At 40.7% G+C, this 20,924-nt stretch overlaps 1 protein-coding gene across 5 annotated transcripts in view; it reads left to right on the forward strand.

Annotated features, from left to right (window-relative positions):
- The window catches only part of cfap299 (cilia and flagella associated protein 299), a 75,449-nt gene that overhangs the window by 39,598 nt on the left and 14,927 nt on the right, over window positions 1-20,924 (forward strand). For all 5 annotated transcript variants that reach the window (XM_037099021.1, XM_037099023.1, XM_037099022.1 and 2 more), the window contains exon 4: window positions 18,143-18,285. In XM_037099021.1, coding sequence (XP_036954916.1) covers window positions 18,143-18,285 — 143 coding nt within the window. The remainder of the gene's footprint in view (window positions 1-18,142; window positions 18,286-20,924) is intronic.

Below are 20,924 nucleotides of genomic sequence, written 5' to 3' on the forward strand. Positions count from 1 at the left end.
AATCAATATTGTGTGTGTGTGCGTGCGTGCGTGTGTATGTGTGTGTGTGTTTGTACACATTATTCAGTTGTGTGTGTCTGCGTGTGTGTATTTGTGGTCCATGTGAGATCAATGGGCAGGGACTTCCCCTCTGTTTGCAGCTAATCCCTGGCTGCGCTGCCCAGATTAATGTGCACAGGGAGCAAGAGCTGACAATTAGAAAAGTGCTTGTTCACTTCAAACCCTCAAAGAGAGTCCTGCTGTGACGGACACACACCGCAAATGTTAACATTTCAAATGGAGATCCCGGAGACGTAAAATGTTGAAGACTTTTTTTGTAATAATGCATGGCACACTCGCTTTGAACAGGAAGGTAATTGTTTTGCAAATTCCGTTTTGGTAGACTTGCTAAGATCAGACTAATCTACAAACATTTTAGGAGGAAATTGTGCCCCACCCAAGGACTTTGAAGTCTGTTTTTTGTCAAAGGATTGACAGTTGAGGCTCAAACATGCAAAGCAGGAACATGGAGTGAGCAGAGTTCACGGAGGAAGAATGTGTGTGCTGGAACAAAGACATCGGATTCTTCTGAAGTGGATTTATGAATGCTCTGAAGTCATGCAATATTTTGTTAAATCCATGTTGGGCTGTAACCCTTGCACACACTGCTACTGCTTCTTGTGATTTTGGCTCCCTCCAAGCCACTTGTATCAGTCATTTTTGTATAAATGCCTCAGATATCTTTAATATGATGTACATAGTTACAACAGTCTTTTGGATTTTGGACTGTAGTTTACGAAGCATGGAGTACATAGTACAGTGTATTTATTAATTTGCTATAATTCATAATGACACACTTGTGAAAACTCAGCAGGACACAGCCTCCTAGATGAGTGCTGGCACAATGTCACAGAATTAAATATGTGGCTACTGACAAGGCGTCTTAGGAGCAGTGTCTTCTGTGGGAGAGAGGAGCCTCCACTTTGACCTCTTAAACCTTCAAGATGTTTTACTTTCAGAAGAACATATATAAAACATTGAAGGAAAGGAAAAACAGAAAAAGCAAAATTGGTCCAAAATCTGTTCCACAGTGTTCTTTAAGACATTAGTGTTAGTATTGAGGTCTTATTGCTCCCTCAACCTGTAGAAAGTCACATCACAGTCTTCTCTGAAACCTATTGATGTTGTTTTTTGCTTCAAATATTAGAGTTTTCCCACCATATTGTAGCCACAAGTGTGACACTGAATTAAGTCACGCTGTTTGGATTGTGGTAAACAGTATCAACATAAACCTGTATAAGCATTTACTATGTGGCTTCCTGTATCAGAGGATTCACTCAGCTTTATGTGGTTGGTCATGGACTTAAGTGACGTGGCCTTTTGACATCCTGCACTGGCAGCATTCAAATGCAAAAAAAAAGGCACAAAAGAGAAACATGGCAGTATTATTCTGGCCGTTCTGTTGTTCATAAAGCCACATATCTACAATAATACTGCGGCATTTACTTTTTTTACTTGTTTCAAGCTTACGGTGGCGGTTGCGGTCTTGTTGTGGTGGTGTTGTGTGTCATTTGTTCTCTCCCCCTTTAGCACTCAGACAGTACCAGGAATAGCCAACCAGATCAGTGTTGAATTACATTTACTGTACTTACATAAACACTTACTTCTTCAACCAAGCCCATGTACTTTAACTCAATACGTACAGCACAGAGAGGAAAGAGAGGCGGTCTTTCAACAAGTAAACATCCACGCCACAGTTGGATCCCAGCACAGACATGTAGTCAGTAAAAAACGTGGGAAATAAAGACACTAGACCTCTTACTCTCACTTCATCCCACAAAAACCCAACCAGTCCAAGTCCAAGACAAAGAAGGAAGGAAAATAATAATGTCCCAGGGGCTTTCTGGCGAGTGTATTTTCAAAGAGGTAATTCAGAGGACAACTCCCTCTCAGCATCCTTGTTTTTTTTTTTTTCCTCTGCCACCTTCTGCTCTCCACACCTGAGCTGAATTGAAGGTTTCCACCTGCCTTGCCCTCCAAGCACATCAAAGCACAGATATTGAATATTTCTCATATAAATCCAACTTTGACAGCCTTTACTTTCACACCCCTTCATAATGATGTAAGAGCTTACAAACTGTAAGCTGACATTACCTCCTGTACCGACAGGATCAGACAAACTGGCAAACTTGGCAAAGGCGTCCGCGTGGTTTCAGAGCAGCAGATCAAAGAAATGTGCGTATTTGTTTTACTTAGTGAGGTCTTTGCTTTTCATTTGTCAAGCTGGAGTGGATTTGAGTTACAGACGAGTTGCAGGACCGGGAAAGGGATACTGGTCAGGTGTAACATCTGTGCAGTTCTAGGAAATGTTAATTGGGCTGGATTTGAAGCAGTCAAAGAGTGGATCACCACTGCAAATCAACCCTGAATCCATTGCGTGCTAAATGTTGTGAAATGCTGTTTAAATGTATTACTCCCTGTCAGACTCTCCTTCCCCTTGACAGGACAACTTGAGATATGACAAGAAATGGGATGAAAAAGAGAGGGGGGATGACATGCAGCAAAGGCCCACAAGTCAGACAACAGCGAGGACGCACCTTTGTACATGGGGCTCGTGGTCTACCAACTGGATTGTGGCGCACCGTTGCTGATCAAGTCATATGCCCCCTCAAGTGGTTGCCAGTTTGTGGATGAGCTAATGTTGCTAAAGTTAGCCGACATTACTAATGTTAGCTAGCAAACATAAGCTAATGTGGCCAAAAGTAGCTAGCTAACTTTAGACATAAGGCAACCAAGACAGTCGGTTGCTGACAAAACACAGACAAAGTTTGTTAGGCGATAGTAGAGCACTGTCAATGTTATACTATCGCCTGACAAACTTTGTTCAAAACTGGAACAAACTGTCAGATTTCTTTCAGAGACTTTAACAAACATTTTGCACCAGAAAAAAAAAAAAAAAACATTTACTGTGCATGGACAGTAGATGTATTTTTTTTAGTATTTTCAGCACTCTTTCAAGTATTTTCAGCACTGTCAAAACATAAGGGAAAGCATAAATCAGAGAGTAAGGAAGTTGGCAAACGTAATGTGAATATAAATTTAAAACATTATCTTGTCCGTGAACATTTTGGCCCAAGTCAGATAGATGCATCTATACAGATAGATTTCCATCTGCAACTGTGGTTGTTGAACAACGAAGGCAACGACTTCCAAGATCCCAGGCTACTTCATAGCATCATCATACTACTATTGTTTTAATTGAGACCCCAAGAGGCACATGTTAAATACTGTGCTCTTAAACAAATGCTGAGTTGTAATTTTCCCACTTTTTTCACAAACACTGTGTTGTCAGCTAATATATACTGTAAATGATATTATCTTTCAGATGTAATATCAAATTAAGATACAATAATAACTGTCAGTAGTTTCAGGTGTTCACCAGTCAAAGAAGCAGCTGCTTCTTCTCCACTGTGCAGGAATTTATTATAACTCCCATGTAGTCTTATTTATTCAAGTGTGTGTTCTGAGTGTGTTTGGCAATACATGCTACAGGAGTCCTTATAATGTGACCGTTACTATCAATTGATTTCAAATCTAGTGACCTCAAGTCTGGCTGTGGTATGCAGAACTTACATTGACAACAGTTAAGGTCTGCCAGCTGCAGATCCGCAGATTCCAGTCATCCCTGAGGAAGGTGCTGATTACTCTTTAAATTCCAGTAAGTGCCAGATTGAATGTGTTTACTACTGCCGGATCATCGTCATGTGGTTACTGTAGCCAACATCTGTGCCTAAAGTTGTAACTTTGTGAGCTCGGGGCACTGCTGTATCTGTCGAGCTGCACACGCAGCTGACCAACATAACATGTATTTGCCTCCGCTCAAAAATCTGTTAAAACATCTGCCTCAAATAACAGGAAGGGAGTGCACTCAAAAATAAAGTTGTTTGTGGCAGCCTTGTTCGTGCCCACTTTAGAACTTTGGGTACTGTGTAATTTCTGCATAGCTGCACTGTGGGCAACTCCGTACGATAATTTGAACCACAGCATAGTGATTCGTCTCCAAGGTGACAACGACAAGTATTCAGACCCACCAAGATGAGTTTGTTTGTTTGTTCCCAGTCCAATTACTTGCAGGATGTTTGTGATGTGCAGTTTAACATCAGACGCTGCATGTCATCTCTGTGTTGTTCAACAGTTGTGCAGATGCAGCCACTGAAGCTTTGTGACCAAATGTATGCTGTACTGTATACTGTGACCTCATTTCATAAAACATTCTAATTCAAACCTGATTGTGAGCGCGTCTAGTAATATATCGTTCACGCTAACAAAGTGACAAAATCAAGTGTAATGCAAGAAAAAAAAAATCTCCCAGTAATCTCCCGATTCCAGTAGTAGTCATACAAATCAGGTGGGTGCTTCCAGGTTTCTGTGGGGGATAGGTGTCATGGCAACCCAACTTAGAAGCATCCATGCGCATACTCAAGTCCTCCGCTCAGTTTCCCGCTGAAAATTGTTAAAACAGGTCTGAAGGAGACCTGAATTTCACTCCATTTGCATTTGCAAGACCTTACTAAGTTGGATCATATTTTTGGACCCAGACTACGCAAGACTTTCCCTTTCATTAACATTTGCCTCCTGTTTCACCCTTGCTTCGCCTTGCCTCCACTCTGTAAGGGTTAGTGTTATCCTTCCACCTCTTACTGATGATCCTCTTGGCAGTGATGTTGACATATTGTGAGTTATTTTTAAATGTATTTTACTACTAAAAGTAATTTCAATCTCATCCCTGTATCATATTATATTCACTTGTGGTGCAGAGATACATGAGGGCAGGGGCAATTTTCGTCTTTTTCCCAGCCTGATGTTGGCAGGTATGATACTATGTCTTACCCGTTAGTAATGCTTAATTGCAACCTTGCACCCGGTTGTTGCACTTTTCATTCGATCTCAAATAAGATTTTCTAAAAAAGAGAGTTTCACTTTATAATAAACTTTAAAATCCTGTCTCATATAATAGATAAAATCATAGTTGACGTGGTTATTTTAATCTTCAGATTTGTTATTCCGTTGTAGATGATATGGTGTCTACTACAGATGGTAACATTGTTTGCATGCCCCCTTTTCACACAGTTGTATGAGAAATAAAATCCTTAACACATCTACGGTTACCTCGAGGTCTCGCCTTTGTTCCCTCAAGAAAACACAGTAGCTTAGATTCTCAGCAGCTCCCCACTGAAAAGCAAAGACACGAAAACCTCAAGACTCTTATGTCAGACATTCGCGGACAAATTCTCAGGCGCTCACATCTTGATAAATGCTTGCTTTATAAATCACACCAACCAGTTTCACACACCTGCACAAGCAGATCTCTGTATGTAAGCAGTCTAGTGTTTAGTTATGTGTTCATCTTTTTCCACTTTGAAAGATGGATACTGCTAGTTTCTGTCAAGAAATACACACTGTGCTCACAGACCTGCTCATCTCAACATACGCTTAAACATGATAAGACCATTTAAAATAGATAAATCAACATCGAGAACATGGATTCAGACAACTGTACATCAGTGTTTCACAACATGTAGCACAACAAGGCTCATTAGATGTACGCCTTTAATCAGATTGGATTCTTGGATTTCTTGGTCTCTGGCTATAGAGTTAATTTACTAATAGTGATTTAGGGTGAAGTAGTTACGGTACAGTTACTGTTGTTGGTGCAGGACCTTGACTTCACCTTTCTCTAGATATGTTGTGAAGATTTTGCCTGTTTCATTTTCATGCTCCTTGAAGGTTTTTCGGCCAGTGACAACAGCCAATTAAGTCGGACATCTTTGGTGTCTGATTTAGGCCTATTGTCATCAGTCTTTGGTTGCAAAGGGTAACAAACTAGCTGTGTTATGTCTGGAGTGACGTGTGATGTGTTATGTAGGTTTGTCCCACATACTGTATGCAAAGCCCAGAGTGCTGGAAAGAACTAATTTTGCAAATTACTTTTGGTTTGCAGAATACTGAAGTCTGTAGTATAGTATCACTGTGGTGTCAGAGTCAAGGCCTGAACTGACCTGAAATGGAGGAAGATAACTCGAGCTGACCTGCATGCTTTGAGGATTTGAAAGTTTAGTTATTTTCAAATCTGTGCATGTAAGAACCACGCGTGTGCATGTGATCTGAGCACACAACAAAAAGTGTATCCGTCCTAAAGAGGGAGCTTTTCGCTGTGCTGTGACTTGTGCAACCCTAACCCTCCGCACGGGCGGGCAACAGCTCAACATTTGCTTGCTTGTCGAGTTGACTTTTGATACTTTTTAAGAGACAGTGGCTGATCACTTGCTTCTTTTCCCACAAGTTTGAGCAAAGGATGATCCCTTGTTTTGTCCATCTGCCGCACATCCCCCAGTTGAAGCTTTGAATATTTGCAGGAAATAATCAGTGAAGCTGCACACCCCATAAACATGTTTTTTGTTCTTATTGTTGAGCATTATTGGCATCTAATGATGAAGCTCAAATAGCTTTAGGGAGGATGAATAGAGACAATAATTTGATGGCACAGTGCATTGCTCTGCATATTTACACTTTCTACAAATAGGCTGTGTGGGAAAAATTCTCCCATCTCAGACACTACAGCTGCAGTTTAGGATGATATAACAAGTCAGCCTACACTATGATATTCTCCAGGTCTTTGTCCAGGTCTTTGAAGAAAGTTAAATTTCTTCTTGCACATTATGTTAGATTCTGCTGGAAAATGCACTGATGTAACATACATGCAGTGCAAAGGCTTAACATATCAATCTAAGATGTGCAATTTTGAGCCAGGAAACCTCAGCATAGTTTCTTTATATATTGAAATATCATTTTTAAAACTTGCTACTGCAATACACAGGCCTGAAACATTGAGCTTTAAATAAAAGACTCAGTCCTTTAACAGGACAGGAAATGCAACAGAAAGGATTAAAGTACCCGCAAAGTTAATGACACCATAATCCTGGTTTTTCCTTTTTTTTTTTTTTTAGACAAGCTTCCACAAAGTCACCAGTGGAGAGGCAACTCTGTCGCACTGCTCTCACATATATTTTAGGCTAAACTTGTATTCTTCTTCCCACTGGTAATTTAAAAGCCAGTGGAATGTGGAAAATGATTGTAGGAGTGGAGGGGAGGGAAAAGATATGCCTTGCTTGGTCACTTTGGTGTCTGAAATCCGTAGCTGAGATGGCGTTTGACTGATTTGTGTTTTGACCACATGTGCCAGACCCGCCTGCTATTCTCAACCGGTAATTCCTCACTGAATTCAGGCATGCGACTAATTTACTGTAGGGGCAGGATTTTTTTTCTTTCTTCTCTTCCAGGGAGCAGAAACTTTACCCTTTTTCTGTTACAGGGCTCTGCACCGAGCGCCGTAAGTGATGCCACCTGTCAGGCTGACAGCTCATTCTCCATATGGGGAAGGCCTTTATCAGCTGCAGTTGTGAGGACTAGGAAAATGTCTGCCACCTGCCAAAGACTTCAAACCTTTAACTCTTGTCTATAACAGGTTGCATACTTTAGAGTGATTCCATTAGTTTGCAGAGTACTGCGCAGGAAATGAATGGACATGCAGAGTTAGTTGTCTTGGTAGTAAAAGCACACACATCTAGAAAAAGATATTTACTAAAAGATTTACTCTTTCCTGGTGTGTTGAACTGCACAGCAGAAGGACCACGAATGCAGAGCACTCTGCTGGTTTACAGGTCTGCATTTACTGCAAATGGACTTTTCCTTCTGCTTTTTATGTCTTCTAGGTTTTACTTGGGTTTGAATTTATATAAAGGGAAATTTCACTTTTGTTCAGATTCCTTGTCACAAAAACCGACATTAAAACAGTTGTGCAAAGATTGAGTTGCTCTTAAGTTACTTGAAGTGTTGGTTTTGAGAAACTGGTCCAGGTCATGTTTTCATATTCCCATCACTGCTTCATGCTTGCAGCGGGAAGTTGCTTTGGCACTACTAAAGTTAGAGCATACTGAGACTATGTTACTCTTTCCCAGTGAGCTCTTGAGTTTAATAGGCACATCCAACATGTTTTCCAAAGACAACCATAACTCACAGATCAGAAACCGTGTTGCTGTGTGTTTTTTGTGATTTTTTTTTAACACAGCCATGTGTACTTTACAGTATCTATTGTTGCAGTTCATCATTTGTGAGGACAATGAAAATTCTCCAAACGCAACACAATTCACACGCCAGCCGACGTGAGCCGGTGCAGTCAGAGAAAAACAGCATCGTGGGCCAAACTAAGGAGGTTTTAATAGAATTTCTAAAACACCAATTGCAAAAAGCAGGATAGCATTTTCTGATTCCGAGTGCCCTGTAATTTGAAGTGTGTGGGTTCAAGCCACTTATTTTGTGGTGATGGCTTTACTGGCGAGTTCTCCAAAAAGAGAGAGGCCAACGCAGCCGAGGGTTGAAGCTAGCTGCCTTGCCTTACTTACTGATTGACCGAGCTGCTTCCCCTTTGGTATCTGGCCACAGTTGTTCTGCCCTCATGGCTAACCTCACTGGGCGTAGCTGTCCACCATTGGGTGTTTAGAAAGCCCAATAGGAGGACACCTGCTTCTGGATTTATTTATTCCATCTCTTGCGCAAACACCCTTGCAGTCTGTTTATGGATGCAGATGGGGAGTGCTCGGGGTAAACAAATGTACAAATCTGCTTTTTTGCTAAACTGACGTCCAAACAACAACCAAACATCCCCATATCCAAGCGCCCGTATTTGCCATGCATCACCCTAAATTTAGTATTGTAGCCAAACATATTGCATACTGTATGTTGCAGTGTTACCTAATGTGGGCTTTAAGTCGTATGTCCTCCGAGCACTATTTGGTCCTCTGTCCTTTGCATACTTTAACTTCCCAGAGTTTTCCAAATTGAGGAAATTCCTGTGGTCTTCAAGGACATACAATGTCAAATGAGCAATAAAAAACCTTGTACAAAATATTATTATGTGCAAAACCACACACACTAATACACACTGTTACATCCCAGGTCTGGAGGAAGAAGGGAGACAAAATAAAAGGTTATGTAAATTTGACAATCAATTGATTCATTGTTGTAGTAGATCATTAGAAACCTTAAAAAAAATGCATTTAAACATTTGAGAAGGAATGAACAGAGATGAGCTACAACAAATTAAATGATTTAAAAGACCTATCATGCTTTTTTTTTTGTTTTTTGCCTTTCCTGCACTGTGTTATATGTCCTTTAGAATGTAAAAGATTTTAAAAGTTATAAAGGCCACAGTCCACACTAACAGAGGCTCCCACAGAAAACACTGCTCCTGAAACTTATAGTCAGCAGTCTCCCCTTTAATTCTGTGACTTGTCACCATGTCACACATTTGCATAATGTATGCCAACCAGCAAATTTGGCACATAACAATTGACAGTACAGTCTGCTATGTTATTAACGACGTTGGCTCAGGCAAGTGTGAACTGACCAATCTATTTCAGACGGAGGGGGAACACTGTTACTCACTGAGTACTGCAGAACTAGACAGTGTGAGATAACTTTTTTAAAATTTTATTTTTAAGATTAAAGCATGTAAACCTAATCTTGTAGTTACCCAAAATAAAATGATGAACCTGAAAATTAGCATAATATGTCTCCTTCAACAAAGAGAGAAAGTCCTCTAATGCAACAATGCATTGCACAGAAACAAGAAAAAGGTTCCTTTGCACCGTTTTGTGTGGCCTGGCCAGGCTTTGTGCAGGACTTTAAGAGAATACAGATATAACATTAAACCACAGTGAAGGGCAAGAAGTCCTTTTGAACAGTTAACTTGTGCATTTTTGTACCCAGTGCCAAGACATCTGTCTAGTGACACACCCTGTAATTATAAACGAAAGGAAAAGAAATGTCTTTTGATTATTTCCATCCTTATTGCATGCGCACACAAAAAGGCCTGTTTTGACAATTGCAAACAAAAGCTTTAGAAATGCGCTGTGTGCCTCGGTATCATGATGGCACAGTGACAGAAATGATGAGGTTAGAAATACCGTGTTTGCATTGTAAGCACTCAAATTAAACGTGGATCTAGACTTTTTAGTGGATGGAAAGGCAACAGCACTTGCCAGGAGAGAGTGTAGGGACGTCTGGGAATGGTGGCTGCAGTCTATCAGCAGCGCATGTGATGAGAGGGTACGTTAAAGGGTGCTCAAACAGATTATAGTGACTCACAGCACTGTACAAACAATTCACAGCCCTGCTCTTGTGTCTGGGAGGCACACTCCAACACATTTTTCAAAGAGGGAGTGTGTACAATAGGTCTGTTTGTGTGTGGTATCTGTGTAGCCCATTGCTTAATGTCTCTAAAAAAAACTCTGATATGAACTGAATTCAGCTGCTCTTTCCAGGAAGGACTGAGTTGTGGGCCTTTTAAACGTTTGTGAATTCTTCAGCAGTGTTAAATTTTTGTTTTAATTAGTGTAATCCGTGTAATTTCAAAACAAGATTGTAAAGTCTTCAACAGAATGTGTAATTATATATCACACCATCAGTTCACTGCATTTTTGGATAGAGTAATTTTTATAACATTTCAATTAATAAACTATAGATAAAATCAGCAGGTGGAAATGGATAATTAAAAATACAAAATAAAAAGAAATCAAATACCTGACTAATCAAGCTACCTTATCAAATTGATGACGGGAGATGTAAGCACTCTTGCGAGATGCCACTCTTCAACGAGTAAAGACTAAAAGCTTTGGTAAACAACGTGTTTTTTTTTTAAAAAAAAACACCTACTGATAGCTCTTAAGGCCACTAATGTAAACTCTCTGTACATAAACAAAATGTTTATGAATGTCAGTTTGTTGCTGATGTTGAATGTGTAATATTAACTTCCCAATTAGTCCATATTCCAGCCAGACAACACATTTCACAGCCCATTTTTCAACATTTAAGAGATATCTACTGGGGATGGCATGTTTACAAGTTAGCCCAGGCCCATCCTGGTCCAAAGCTCCTGTGTTAATGGTGTAAACACTAACACACCCCGGGCTAGCAGCGTGGACCACAAGCTGCATGGCTAACTAGCTAACAGAAGCTACAGTTAGCAGAAGTTAGCGATTACTCTGATACGCTTACCCCTTTTTAAGTATGACTTTGACAGGTGGCCAATTCTTACGTATTGCGCCTTCAACTTACACATGATGGAGTCCGACAGATACTGTCTCTGTGTGTTTTGAATGTGAGTCAAGAAATGCATTACCACCTGCATAAATGCCAATTTATGGAGGAACTCTGAAACATATGCATTTCTGTCACAATTTGCTTGATTACACCTTTAATCTCTGATGAATTGTGATGTGATTGCTAAGAAGAGTTCTCAGTGTGACATTCACATTGAAGCTGAAGCAGTTATCGCTGGCTAATGTAGGTTAGTGCCTGTGATGACCTGCTTCGTTGCCCACAGGCTCTTGAGTAAGTGAGCTCTGGCTGTTGGTCACATATCCTGCAGGATGTGTAATTCGGGTAGATCCCCATGGATGCAACACACCTCTACACATATGGTTGCATCCATTACACAAGCCAGCTGTGTGAAGTCACTTCCAACTCAAATAAGTAATCACCATCATCCCGCTCCTTAACCCCTCCCCAAACGCTCTGTAAAAACACAGATCAACACGCACTCATGTGCTCCAAGCTGCTCTCAAGAAAAAACCCCTTAAGAAACCCTACATGACCAAATAAAGGGTTAAGAATAGCTCACTTAAATATGTGTAGTTCAAAGAAATAAATACAGGATACTTCAGACACGTACATAATAAGAGACATTTAATCAGGTGATAGGTAGCTTAGAACAAACCAACTGATATGACAACAATGAATATCCATGTAGAGACAAGGAAGTTGAACTTTTCTTTCTTTTATGGGAAATATCATTGTATATGAATCTCAAGAGATACCTGAAGGACATCTGAAGGACTTTTTTATAATCCTTCCATGTATAACTTGGAGATATAGCGAACAATAAGTTACAATGGAATGATAGAAGTCATAATTCGATGTATTTATTATAAATAAGAGTACTTAAACATAGTCCTGGTTTTCCCCTAAATGTATGACATTAATGGAGAGAAAGATCCATCTTGATTTATTCTTAAACACAGGATTTGTGTTGCTTTATTGACGACATCATATCTCTGAGAGATGGCATAATTATGTAGTGCTATCTACTGAAGTTGTTAGATTTGATGATTGTGTTGTTTTCTCTCATTGTTTGTCATTATATTGTTAAGTCTTATGGATTTCTCATCTTCTGTGTCATGTTTTTTTTTCTTTCATTGAATCTTGTAAATACATTAAGTGCATCCCAGAAGGAGTAGCTACTGTTGTTGTCACAGTAGCTAACAGGGATCTGAGTAAACATACAAACACACGCACACATGCTCTCCTCAAGGGATATCCAGAAAAAGGGGAACACACACACACTTACGTTTCTAAAAGGATATCCAGAGAGGGGACATAAGTAAAGCCTGCCAGAAAAAGGGCTCCCACCTAAAAACATTCCTGTAGTACAGGCCGTGTTTTCCTTACCCCAACAAATTTACACAGTTGTTAGTGATGGCCCGGGATTCCTCCTGAAGCACAGCCCACCAATAATAAACAGTATGGCAGCTGACACCGCAAGACACCTGCACAGCTCCCTGACACTGCAGGATTGTTCCCAGGGAGTGGGGGGGGGGGGGTTGCTGTGGGCAGAGGTGGGCTGGAGAATGGAGGGAGGAGGGGTCCATGGGGGCTGGAGGTGTACGTGTGTGTGGGTGGGTGGGGGGTGGTTTCTCTAAAAGCAGTCAGTGTTGTACACAGGTTACTCACCGAGCTGATGACAAACACACATAAGTGAGTCGAAACAGCTTTGTAAATATATTCGGTAATAAACAGGTTTTACTGCTTCTCTTTCTCACTCTTTCATGACTGACGCATGGACATTATAATTGGTTTGATCTGAATTATTGTGTAGTGTTAAACATCTTGTCTTGTCTGCACTCCCCCTGACAAAAGAGCTGAGACAGAATAGAACATACATGTAATAAAGTCCTGAAACTCAACAGTTAATTTGATTAGCCAATTAACAGAAAGTTAATCAACAAATGTGTGTAAATGTCCAATGTGTAGGATTTAGCCTCACCTAGTGGTGTGGTTGCAGATTGCAACTGACAGAATAGCCCTCAGCTCAGCTGACAGTGACTGTTATTGCAAAGAAACAGGAGAGGCTCTCTCTAAAAAGCCAGTGTTTGGGGTGCTGTTTAGCTCAGTGGGTAGAGTGGGCGTCCCATGTACAGAGGCTTTGTCCTCACTGCAGCGGACCTGGGTTGGAGTCTCGGCCTGGGGCCCTGCTGCATGTCACTCCCCCTCTCTCTCAACCTGTTTCCTGTCACGCCCTCAGCTGTTCTATCAATTTAAAGCCAAAAGGCCAACAAAATAGTTTAGAGGAAAAAAAAAAGCCAGTGTTTGGCTGTCCACTGCTACTGTAGAAAGATGGCAGTACAACATGTTGGACTTTATGCATGCGCTCATTTTAAGTTCGCAAAAACACAACGATTCTTAGTTTCTTAATTATTATATATACAATGAATATTATATTTAATTTCTGCCGATAAGTCCCACTTAATCTGACACACTGGACTTTTAGGTCATTTATTGAGCTAAACTGCCACACAGTTGCTGGTTCCATGTTTTACAATGTGAAAACTATATCATTATATTACTTTCAATGAGTTTGGATTTTCCTCAGAGAAAACTAAAAATTTAAAGCGCTCATTTTCTTCTCAGAGAAAAAGGAAAAAAAGAAAGAAATTTTACTTGTAACCATACAGTATAGAGGTTCAACACCCCTCCCCTCGTGGCGTTTTGCCTTTTTGTGTGATACACACTACACAGACAAGCACACTCACTCACTCAGAAATACACTCCTCTTGCCACAGGATGTCAGGTGGTCCATCCTTTGTGTCCCCACCTGTAGGACATTGTCAAAGCACAAAGGAGGGGCACAGTACGTGTCAGCCTTCTGTCAGCTTCTGTTTGACTTGAATTTGTAAATCCCTCTCTTTCAGCCGTGGGGCTTTGAAAGATTAGCCAAAGGTCTGTGGAGTAATTCACATCTGTGTAGGTTTGACTTATTGTCAAGGGGCAGGGGATCTCTGCACAGCTTTCACAGACCACAATAATTATGATTGTCAACACTGTTCAAGTTTCACTGTTTGTTTCTGAGTGCATAAACATGTTCATGGTGGATTTTTTTGAGGGCGGGGTACCAAAGAAGATTTAGGAGGCTTTGTTGAGTTAATTAACTGGACAGATCGTGGATTTAAAGGAAACTCCTGCTCTACTGTTTCTTTACCGGTTTATCCAACCTTTATCTTAAGGTCACTGGTGTTTTCCTTCAGCCAGCTGAAATTTCAACCGTGAACACACACACAAAAAAAAGAGGAGCAAACTGAATATTGAGTATCACAAAGAGCCAGAATCTCTACCTGGAACCTGGGCAGCGCTCAACTTCCACTAACCAGACTGATGTTTGCCATAAAGCGGGGGGCCTCTCACTCGCTGCCCTGTGAGGTCACAGCACCTGTTCTTGGTAATTGCTGCCAGGTGACGTAAGACCTCCACTTGTTTTCCATGATGTAAGGTGGAGGTCCCCCAGCTCCCTCCAACACAGAGGCTGGAAAGTCATGTTGGTTGTTTTCAGCAAGTAAGCATGTCAGGCTCCATCGTTCTCTCCCACAGTTCCCTGGAATGAAATCAACTTTGGCTTAGCTGTCAAAGGCCAGTGAGGAGAACAAAACCTAGTCGTGCCCTTCTATCAAGACAGTTTCCATTACTCTTCTAAACTGTGTTACACAATGAATAAGGCTAATAATTTTTGTGCTCTTTGAAAAATTACATGTTTTTTCCAAGAAGCAGATGGCAAAAGAGCAGAACTTAAAAGATTTTTCATCTTGATTTTATGCTTTTCTGCAGCTCTGAAAAGTCTTTCAAACAGGAAAAGACATGGAGCAAAAATGTGTTAATGGCATGACTTATGCATAATTCCACTGTAATGTGACTCGAGTCTATTTTTTTTTTAGATTTGGTGAATATAATACCATTGTACTAGGGATGGAGCAGTTCATTACGACCCGTATTTACATTTTATTCTACAGCGGCTCCTTCTAGCAGCTGCGGTAGTTTAATACAGTTGGAGAGAGCAGGATCATCCTGTTCACTGCTATGTGTCACGATTACCTCTCCGTGTTCAAAGTATAGGGGAGGGAGGGGATTGCTAACTGCAAAACGAACAGGAAGTTAGCTGTAATGACAGCAATGCTTATAGCAGCTTTAAGCATTTATTACAGAAAAATCATCCTTTTTTTTATATAAATACAATTACAAAATCTGAAAAAAAAATCCCATGACAAAGTACTGTATAGAAGTAAAATGTTATCAGTGCTGGCATATTTAGCAAACTGGCCTTTTTGATTGATGTATCCCTCATACACGAATTGAACTGATATTTTCATCGCCACTACCCAAATGTTACTCGCCTCCTTTGCCTTCGCCTTATCCACCTGATGATGTCTTTTCAAGGCTGGCTGCAGGAGGACAGAAGCCAGTAGATAGGGTATCTGGTCCAGGCCTCCAGCCAGCTGTGAACCTGATAGCATCTGTTTTAAACGTTTGAGAGGCAGAGAGAAAGGAGCCCTCTTTTCTTCTGAGCTCTGGAGCGCTAGTTATCTCACGCCTTTTTAGTAAAGGGATCCACAGATGGCCCGTGTCCTGACAGTTATACAAATGTGATATCACGAGCTGAGGTATTCGCTTGGGTCCACTTACTGTGTTACTGTAGGCCGATAAGTGGGACTCATTCAGGCTCAGAGTAAACAAGAGAAGTAAGACACAAAAAGAGTCCTCGTTTTTCTTGGAAACAAAGAAAAGCTTTTTATCCTTGGCAGACAAAACAACCTCTTCACACCTGAGCGTGTCTTCTGTTTGTAGTTCTTCTCATCCATTGTCATCGCGTGTTATCTAAACCATCAAATCGACATGAAAAGATCATTTCATGTCCTGCTGTCACCTGAGGGGATCTGGACAACTTGCCTTTCATTGGCTTTGTCTTGATGCGATGACAAAGTCATTTGTCATCCTTCTTTTTCAGGATATGTCTGGTTTGAGCACACTTCAAAGTATTGAGCAGCCGGATGACTGTCTTTAGATTTATGTGTTTTGTTTACGTTGGAGAATCTGAGCAGTGTTGAGCTCTAATCAGAAATCTGTGTTTGGGTTATAGACAGCCAAACTGTCGCCTTCACATCCAGTGATTTCCTTGTCTTTCCTTTATTTAATAAATGTTTTCACGAGGTAGCAATTGTAGAGCGTGAGATGTCTGACCTGTTTCAAACAGGGGCTGTGCAGTTCGTGGCAGGTGTCTTAACCTTTCAGGTAATTTTTGGCTGTTGTGTTCATATTTTGAGCCTTTTTTGCCAAACAAAAATGTAATAGTTTTTTGGTGCATTCAACAAAATACTGCTCCGGTTCTTGGGTCTGAGTATCCATACCTTTTTATCAGATGTGCTCATAGGGTACATTACAGTGATAGTCATAGATGTCTGCCAGCCCCTTTTGAAGCTGGTTTTGGATGTGGGTCCGATTGAGGTCTTGTCCAAAGACCTCCACATCAAAGCACATGTTCATGTGGTTTTCCATGTGATTACAAAGGCGAGTGAGTCTGCGATTGTTAAATCAAGGCGATTGATTGGTCGTAATGAGAGTAGTAAAAATGTTCGGAAGAATGAAATAAACATCCATATGCTTTCCACTTTTTTCTGTCAGACTTAAGTCAGAAAAGATCAGTTTAATATAGTACTATACCTGCGGCAAAATCATTCTCATGCTCAGTCCACATTGCCTGCATGAGCAGCATGTGACGGCTGCATTGCTAAGCTGCTACAACTAACATAATGTGTATGCTGCATCACCATCTTTCTACATGGAGTTAGCCCTTGAAAATGTCCATTTGATTACGTGATTTTCCTTTACCCTCACTGAAAGAGAGATCATGGCAAAAATACTGCCTCTCACCTGTCTTGTTTATTCTTTTCATGTCTTTGACATATTCTACATATATAGATTGAAAGTGTAGTGCAACACTGGTATAATGATGATGATCTGACTATCCACGGCTTGTTTTCAGGTCTATTTTTCCTGATAACATCATGCCTGACAGAAAAAATGGCTCCAAATCTCCTGGTGACGCACCTCTGCAGCTTCATGGTGCGCTGCTCACGCTGGCTGTGTGGCTGCTCTGTAAGATGTGTGCAGAAATGAACAGAGAGACGTTCCGCCAGGCACACATGCTGCTCGTGCAGATAGCGTGGACCTTGACTCAAATTTGGAAAAAACTTTGCAAAACTGAAAATGAGAGGGAGAATGAGAAGACAAGAAACAAAGGTGGACACCTCTTCCAGGTCGGACAGATAAAGAATATGGCTTAGCTTAAAATAAAGGGTTAAATACAGCTGCATCGTAGGGACAGTTTAGTTAATGTTAGGTTTGTATAGGCAATTTGGATTCCTACATTCCGATTACATTGAGGCTGAAACTATGAATGGATGCTTTAAATTGTGATACATCCATCACTCCACTCTAAATCTTTTAAATATGGAAGGTTATTGCTTTTATCACTGTTTTAAGGACCCTGTTAGGGCCTCTGTCTTTACCTGACCTCCACTCTTTTCACACAACTTACAGTGTGAAGTTTAAGCTCAGGACTGCACACTTCATGTCATTTCAAGCTAAATTCTTGCCTGGACTGTAGGAGTGTTACAACGGAACTGAGACTCTAGTTACTGTAAGTCAAAGGATTCAGCTCGAGTCCCACGCACTTATCTGAGCAGGATATTCTGTAGACGGCCCATCTCGGTGAGCTGAGGCCATCACAGCATTAGGCTGGGGTCATTTGTGATTTGGACCTGATTCAAAGTATAACACGAGCCTCTGTATTTCAAAGTGGGAGCATTTGAAACAGATCCCCTCTATCTGTCCGCTTTTAACAAGTGACATTGGTCTTCCTGGCTTTTACTCAGGAGAGGCTTGATGGCCATGATTATTTACACAGAGGGTTTCCTTCTTTTTCTCTCTTTTTTTGTTACAGTCGGTCATTTTCATAAGGGATCATAATACTGTTGGACAGGAAGTGTCTGGCTATATAGACTACGCCCACAGACTCAAGACCCAAGATTTTGAACCATACTTCAGCGGAAAGAAGAGGCTCATGCCAGGACGCTCGGATTTATGGTAAGTCTCCTTCCATTGTAGCATGTCCACGTTGGTCGGGGAGGCCTTTACTCTAGTGGGATTTGACAAGGTTTGAAGGGTAAGGAAATCTTATTATCCAGAATTAAAGACTCAGGTTGACGTGAGAGAGCAATAGGCTCAGAAGGAGCTGTGCAAAGGGCCAAAATAGTTAGTATGTACAGCACTGGCCCTTGTGGCCTCAGCATAGATGTGGAATAAATGCAAAATTCTAAAGGAAAGCTGGGAAGAGCTGCCAAAGTGTTGAACCTGTCTGAACAAGCAGGCTTAAACCATGAGATTGTGCTCTTTTCATGTTCTACACATTTGTCATCACAGATAAATGTAATAGATTGTATGGCCATGGGAGGCCTCAAGGTTACAGTGACAACTGAAGATAAAATTATACGATAAAGATCAACAAATTGATTAATTTGACTTTTGGAGGCCCTGGAAATGTATTTACATGATTGACTTAATGTGCTTCTATACGAACACACTAGCATGTGCTTTGCTAGTGATTTCACATTTCTGTATTTGTGTTTCTGTCTATGCTTTTGAAAATTGTTTATGTTTTATGTCATTTCAACTCTAAAGGTGCAATATGTAAGATTTTTAGTTGAAAACATTTTAAAATGAACATAAAATTATCAGGAGAATGTGAAAATAGCTATTTGTACATCATGAGGTCTTTGTATTGTGTTGTAGAGATACCTACTGAAGTTATGCTAACTAACTAGCCCCAACCTGTCTGGTCCACACTTCCTCTGCTGGCAGTGAAAAGTTAGAATCGCAATGTTGGAGGAAAATACCTCGATCTGTCCCTTTACGTGAACCCAAAATTTAATGAGGTCCCTAACGGGCTAGACCCATCCTCCATCCAAGTTTCGCTGAAATCTCTTCATTGTTTTTTGTTTAATCCTGCTCACATCAAGTTTGTGTTTTTCCATGTGATTTCAAACAAAGGTGTTGCGTGGTTTGTCTGAAAAGCACCAGTGAAAATCGATTCAGATTAAACAACTCATATCTAATATTGGTAAATGTTTGGCCTTTTAGTTGCAAAATGCTCAGCTGTATTCATCAGGTAGTTCAGGTAGACTTTAAAAACTACAAGGATCTAAAAAAATCTATACTATTAGAATAATTTCCAAAATAAACCTATAGAAAATTTAACACATGGCTGCTTTGAATTTGAAAACTAAGTCTTCCGTTGCTTTAAATGGCATATTTATCCATGATACATCATGTACTGTATGTTGAACAACTACATTCATCAGTGCCAGTCACACAGTTCCAGGCCAAGCCACAAGTGAACTGCTGACCTTACAGTTGTAAGCTAAAGTCTAGTCTGTATCCCTCGGTGGTGCAGGTGACATCTTTATAATTCGGTGTCTATCAGGAGAGCTGTGTACATAGCGAGCTGTCAGCAAATTACTGGAGCCAAAACCATTCCCACATTCCACATGCTCGTGCATAGTAACATATTACCAACATTTCAGATACGTGCGAGAAATCTCCTGAGGACAACCACAACTACACAAGGGGTGAACGAGAGTGTCTATGTCATGATTATTTTCAGAGTTCAGCCAAATTACATGCCCCCTCGATAACCTCACTGAACATGGTCCCTCATGTCCTGATGTGGACAGATTCTGAAGGTAAATGTTGTTTTAGCCATGATCCGGATGTGATTTTCTCAGTTTAAACCATCATCCCTGTCGCCTTGAGCTTTTACTCTGCAGCTTAAATCAGAGCCAAATCACGAGTCACATTTTATGACACAGGCCACTGGGGCGAACATTACGATCATGGATGCTGTAAACAGATCCCCAGTTTGACCATATCATTTAAGTATTTGGAAGTGAAGTGATACACAGTGTACCTGAAATGACCATTATCATTTTTCATGGCAATGTAAAAAACTGCTTGTCAGTGCGACTAAAATAAGTGCAGTTAGGTCAAAGTACAGTAGCTCACTAGAGGCGCTTAGACTCTCAAAAAAGCAGTGGTTTAGGTAGCATGTTTAAACTGGGTGTATGTACAGACAGCCCCGCCTAAACTAGACGGATGTAAAAGAACAGAATTTTCCTGCAGATTTAACAAAAGTAAAAGTTAATTGAAGGTCCATCTCGTAACTTTTTTTCTGGGCCGGTCACATGCTGGCTCTATCAGCGGATGGAGTTTGTCATTCTCCATGATAGCTGCTTACCTTGCAAACAGCTGGATTTGTAAGAGCACGTGAATCTCGTGAATCCAACTTGATAGGCTTCAAGATATGCGATTGTGGCTGAATGGCGGTTGTGAACGATCTGCGTCCTATGAATAACAACTGGCAGTTACGGGTGTAGTTTAGATTTGACATTTGGCAAAGACGCATTTGAGAACAAAAATGGCGGCTCCTCATTAAATTAGTAAAGCTGCTGTTATAGCATCAGTTATATCAGAACTGGAGAGTTTATTCAATTGAAAGAAGAGAAAAGGGCTTTTCTCGATGATGTTTTCATTCTTCTCTCGACTGGCTTTGGTTAGCATTTGATTAACCACTACGTCACGTAGTGTGCTGAACTTATTGGTTGAAGTTAGCCCATGATACATTGTGATTTGTCCAGTCACCATGAACGTATATTTTGAAGGTGCCTGCC

The sequence above is a fragment of the Acanthopagrus latus genome, chromosome 5, assembly GCF_904848185.1.
Source record: "Acanthopagrus latus isolate v.2019 chromosome 5, fAcaLat1.1, whole genome shotgun sequence".
Classification (NCBI taxonomy): domain Eukaryota; kingdom Metazoa; phylum Chordata; class Actinopteri; order Spariformes; family Sparidae; genus Acanthopagrus; species Acanthopagrus latus.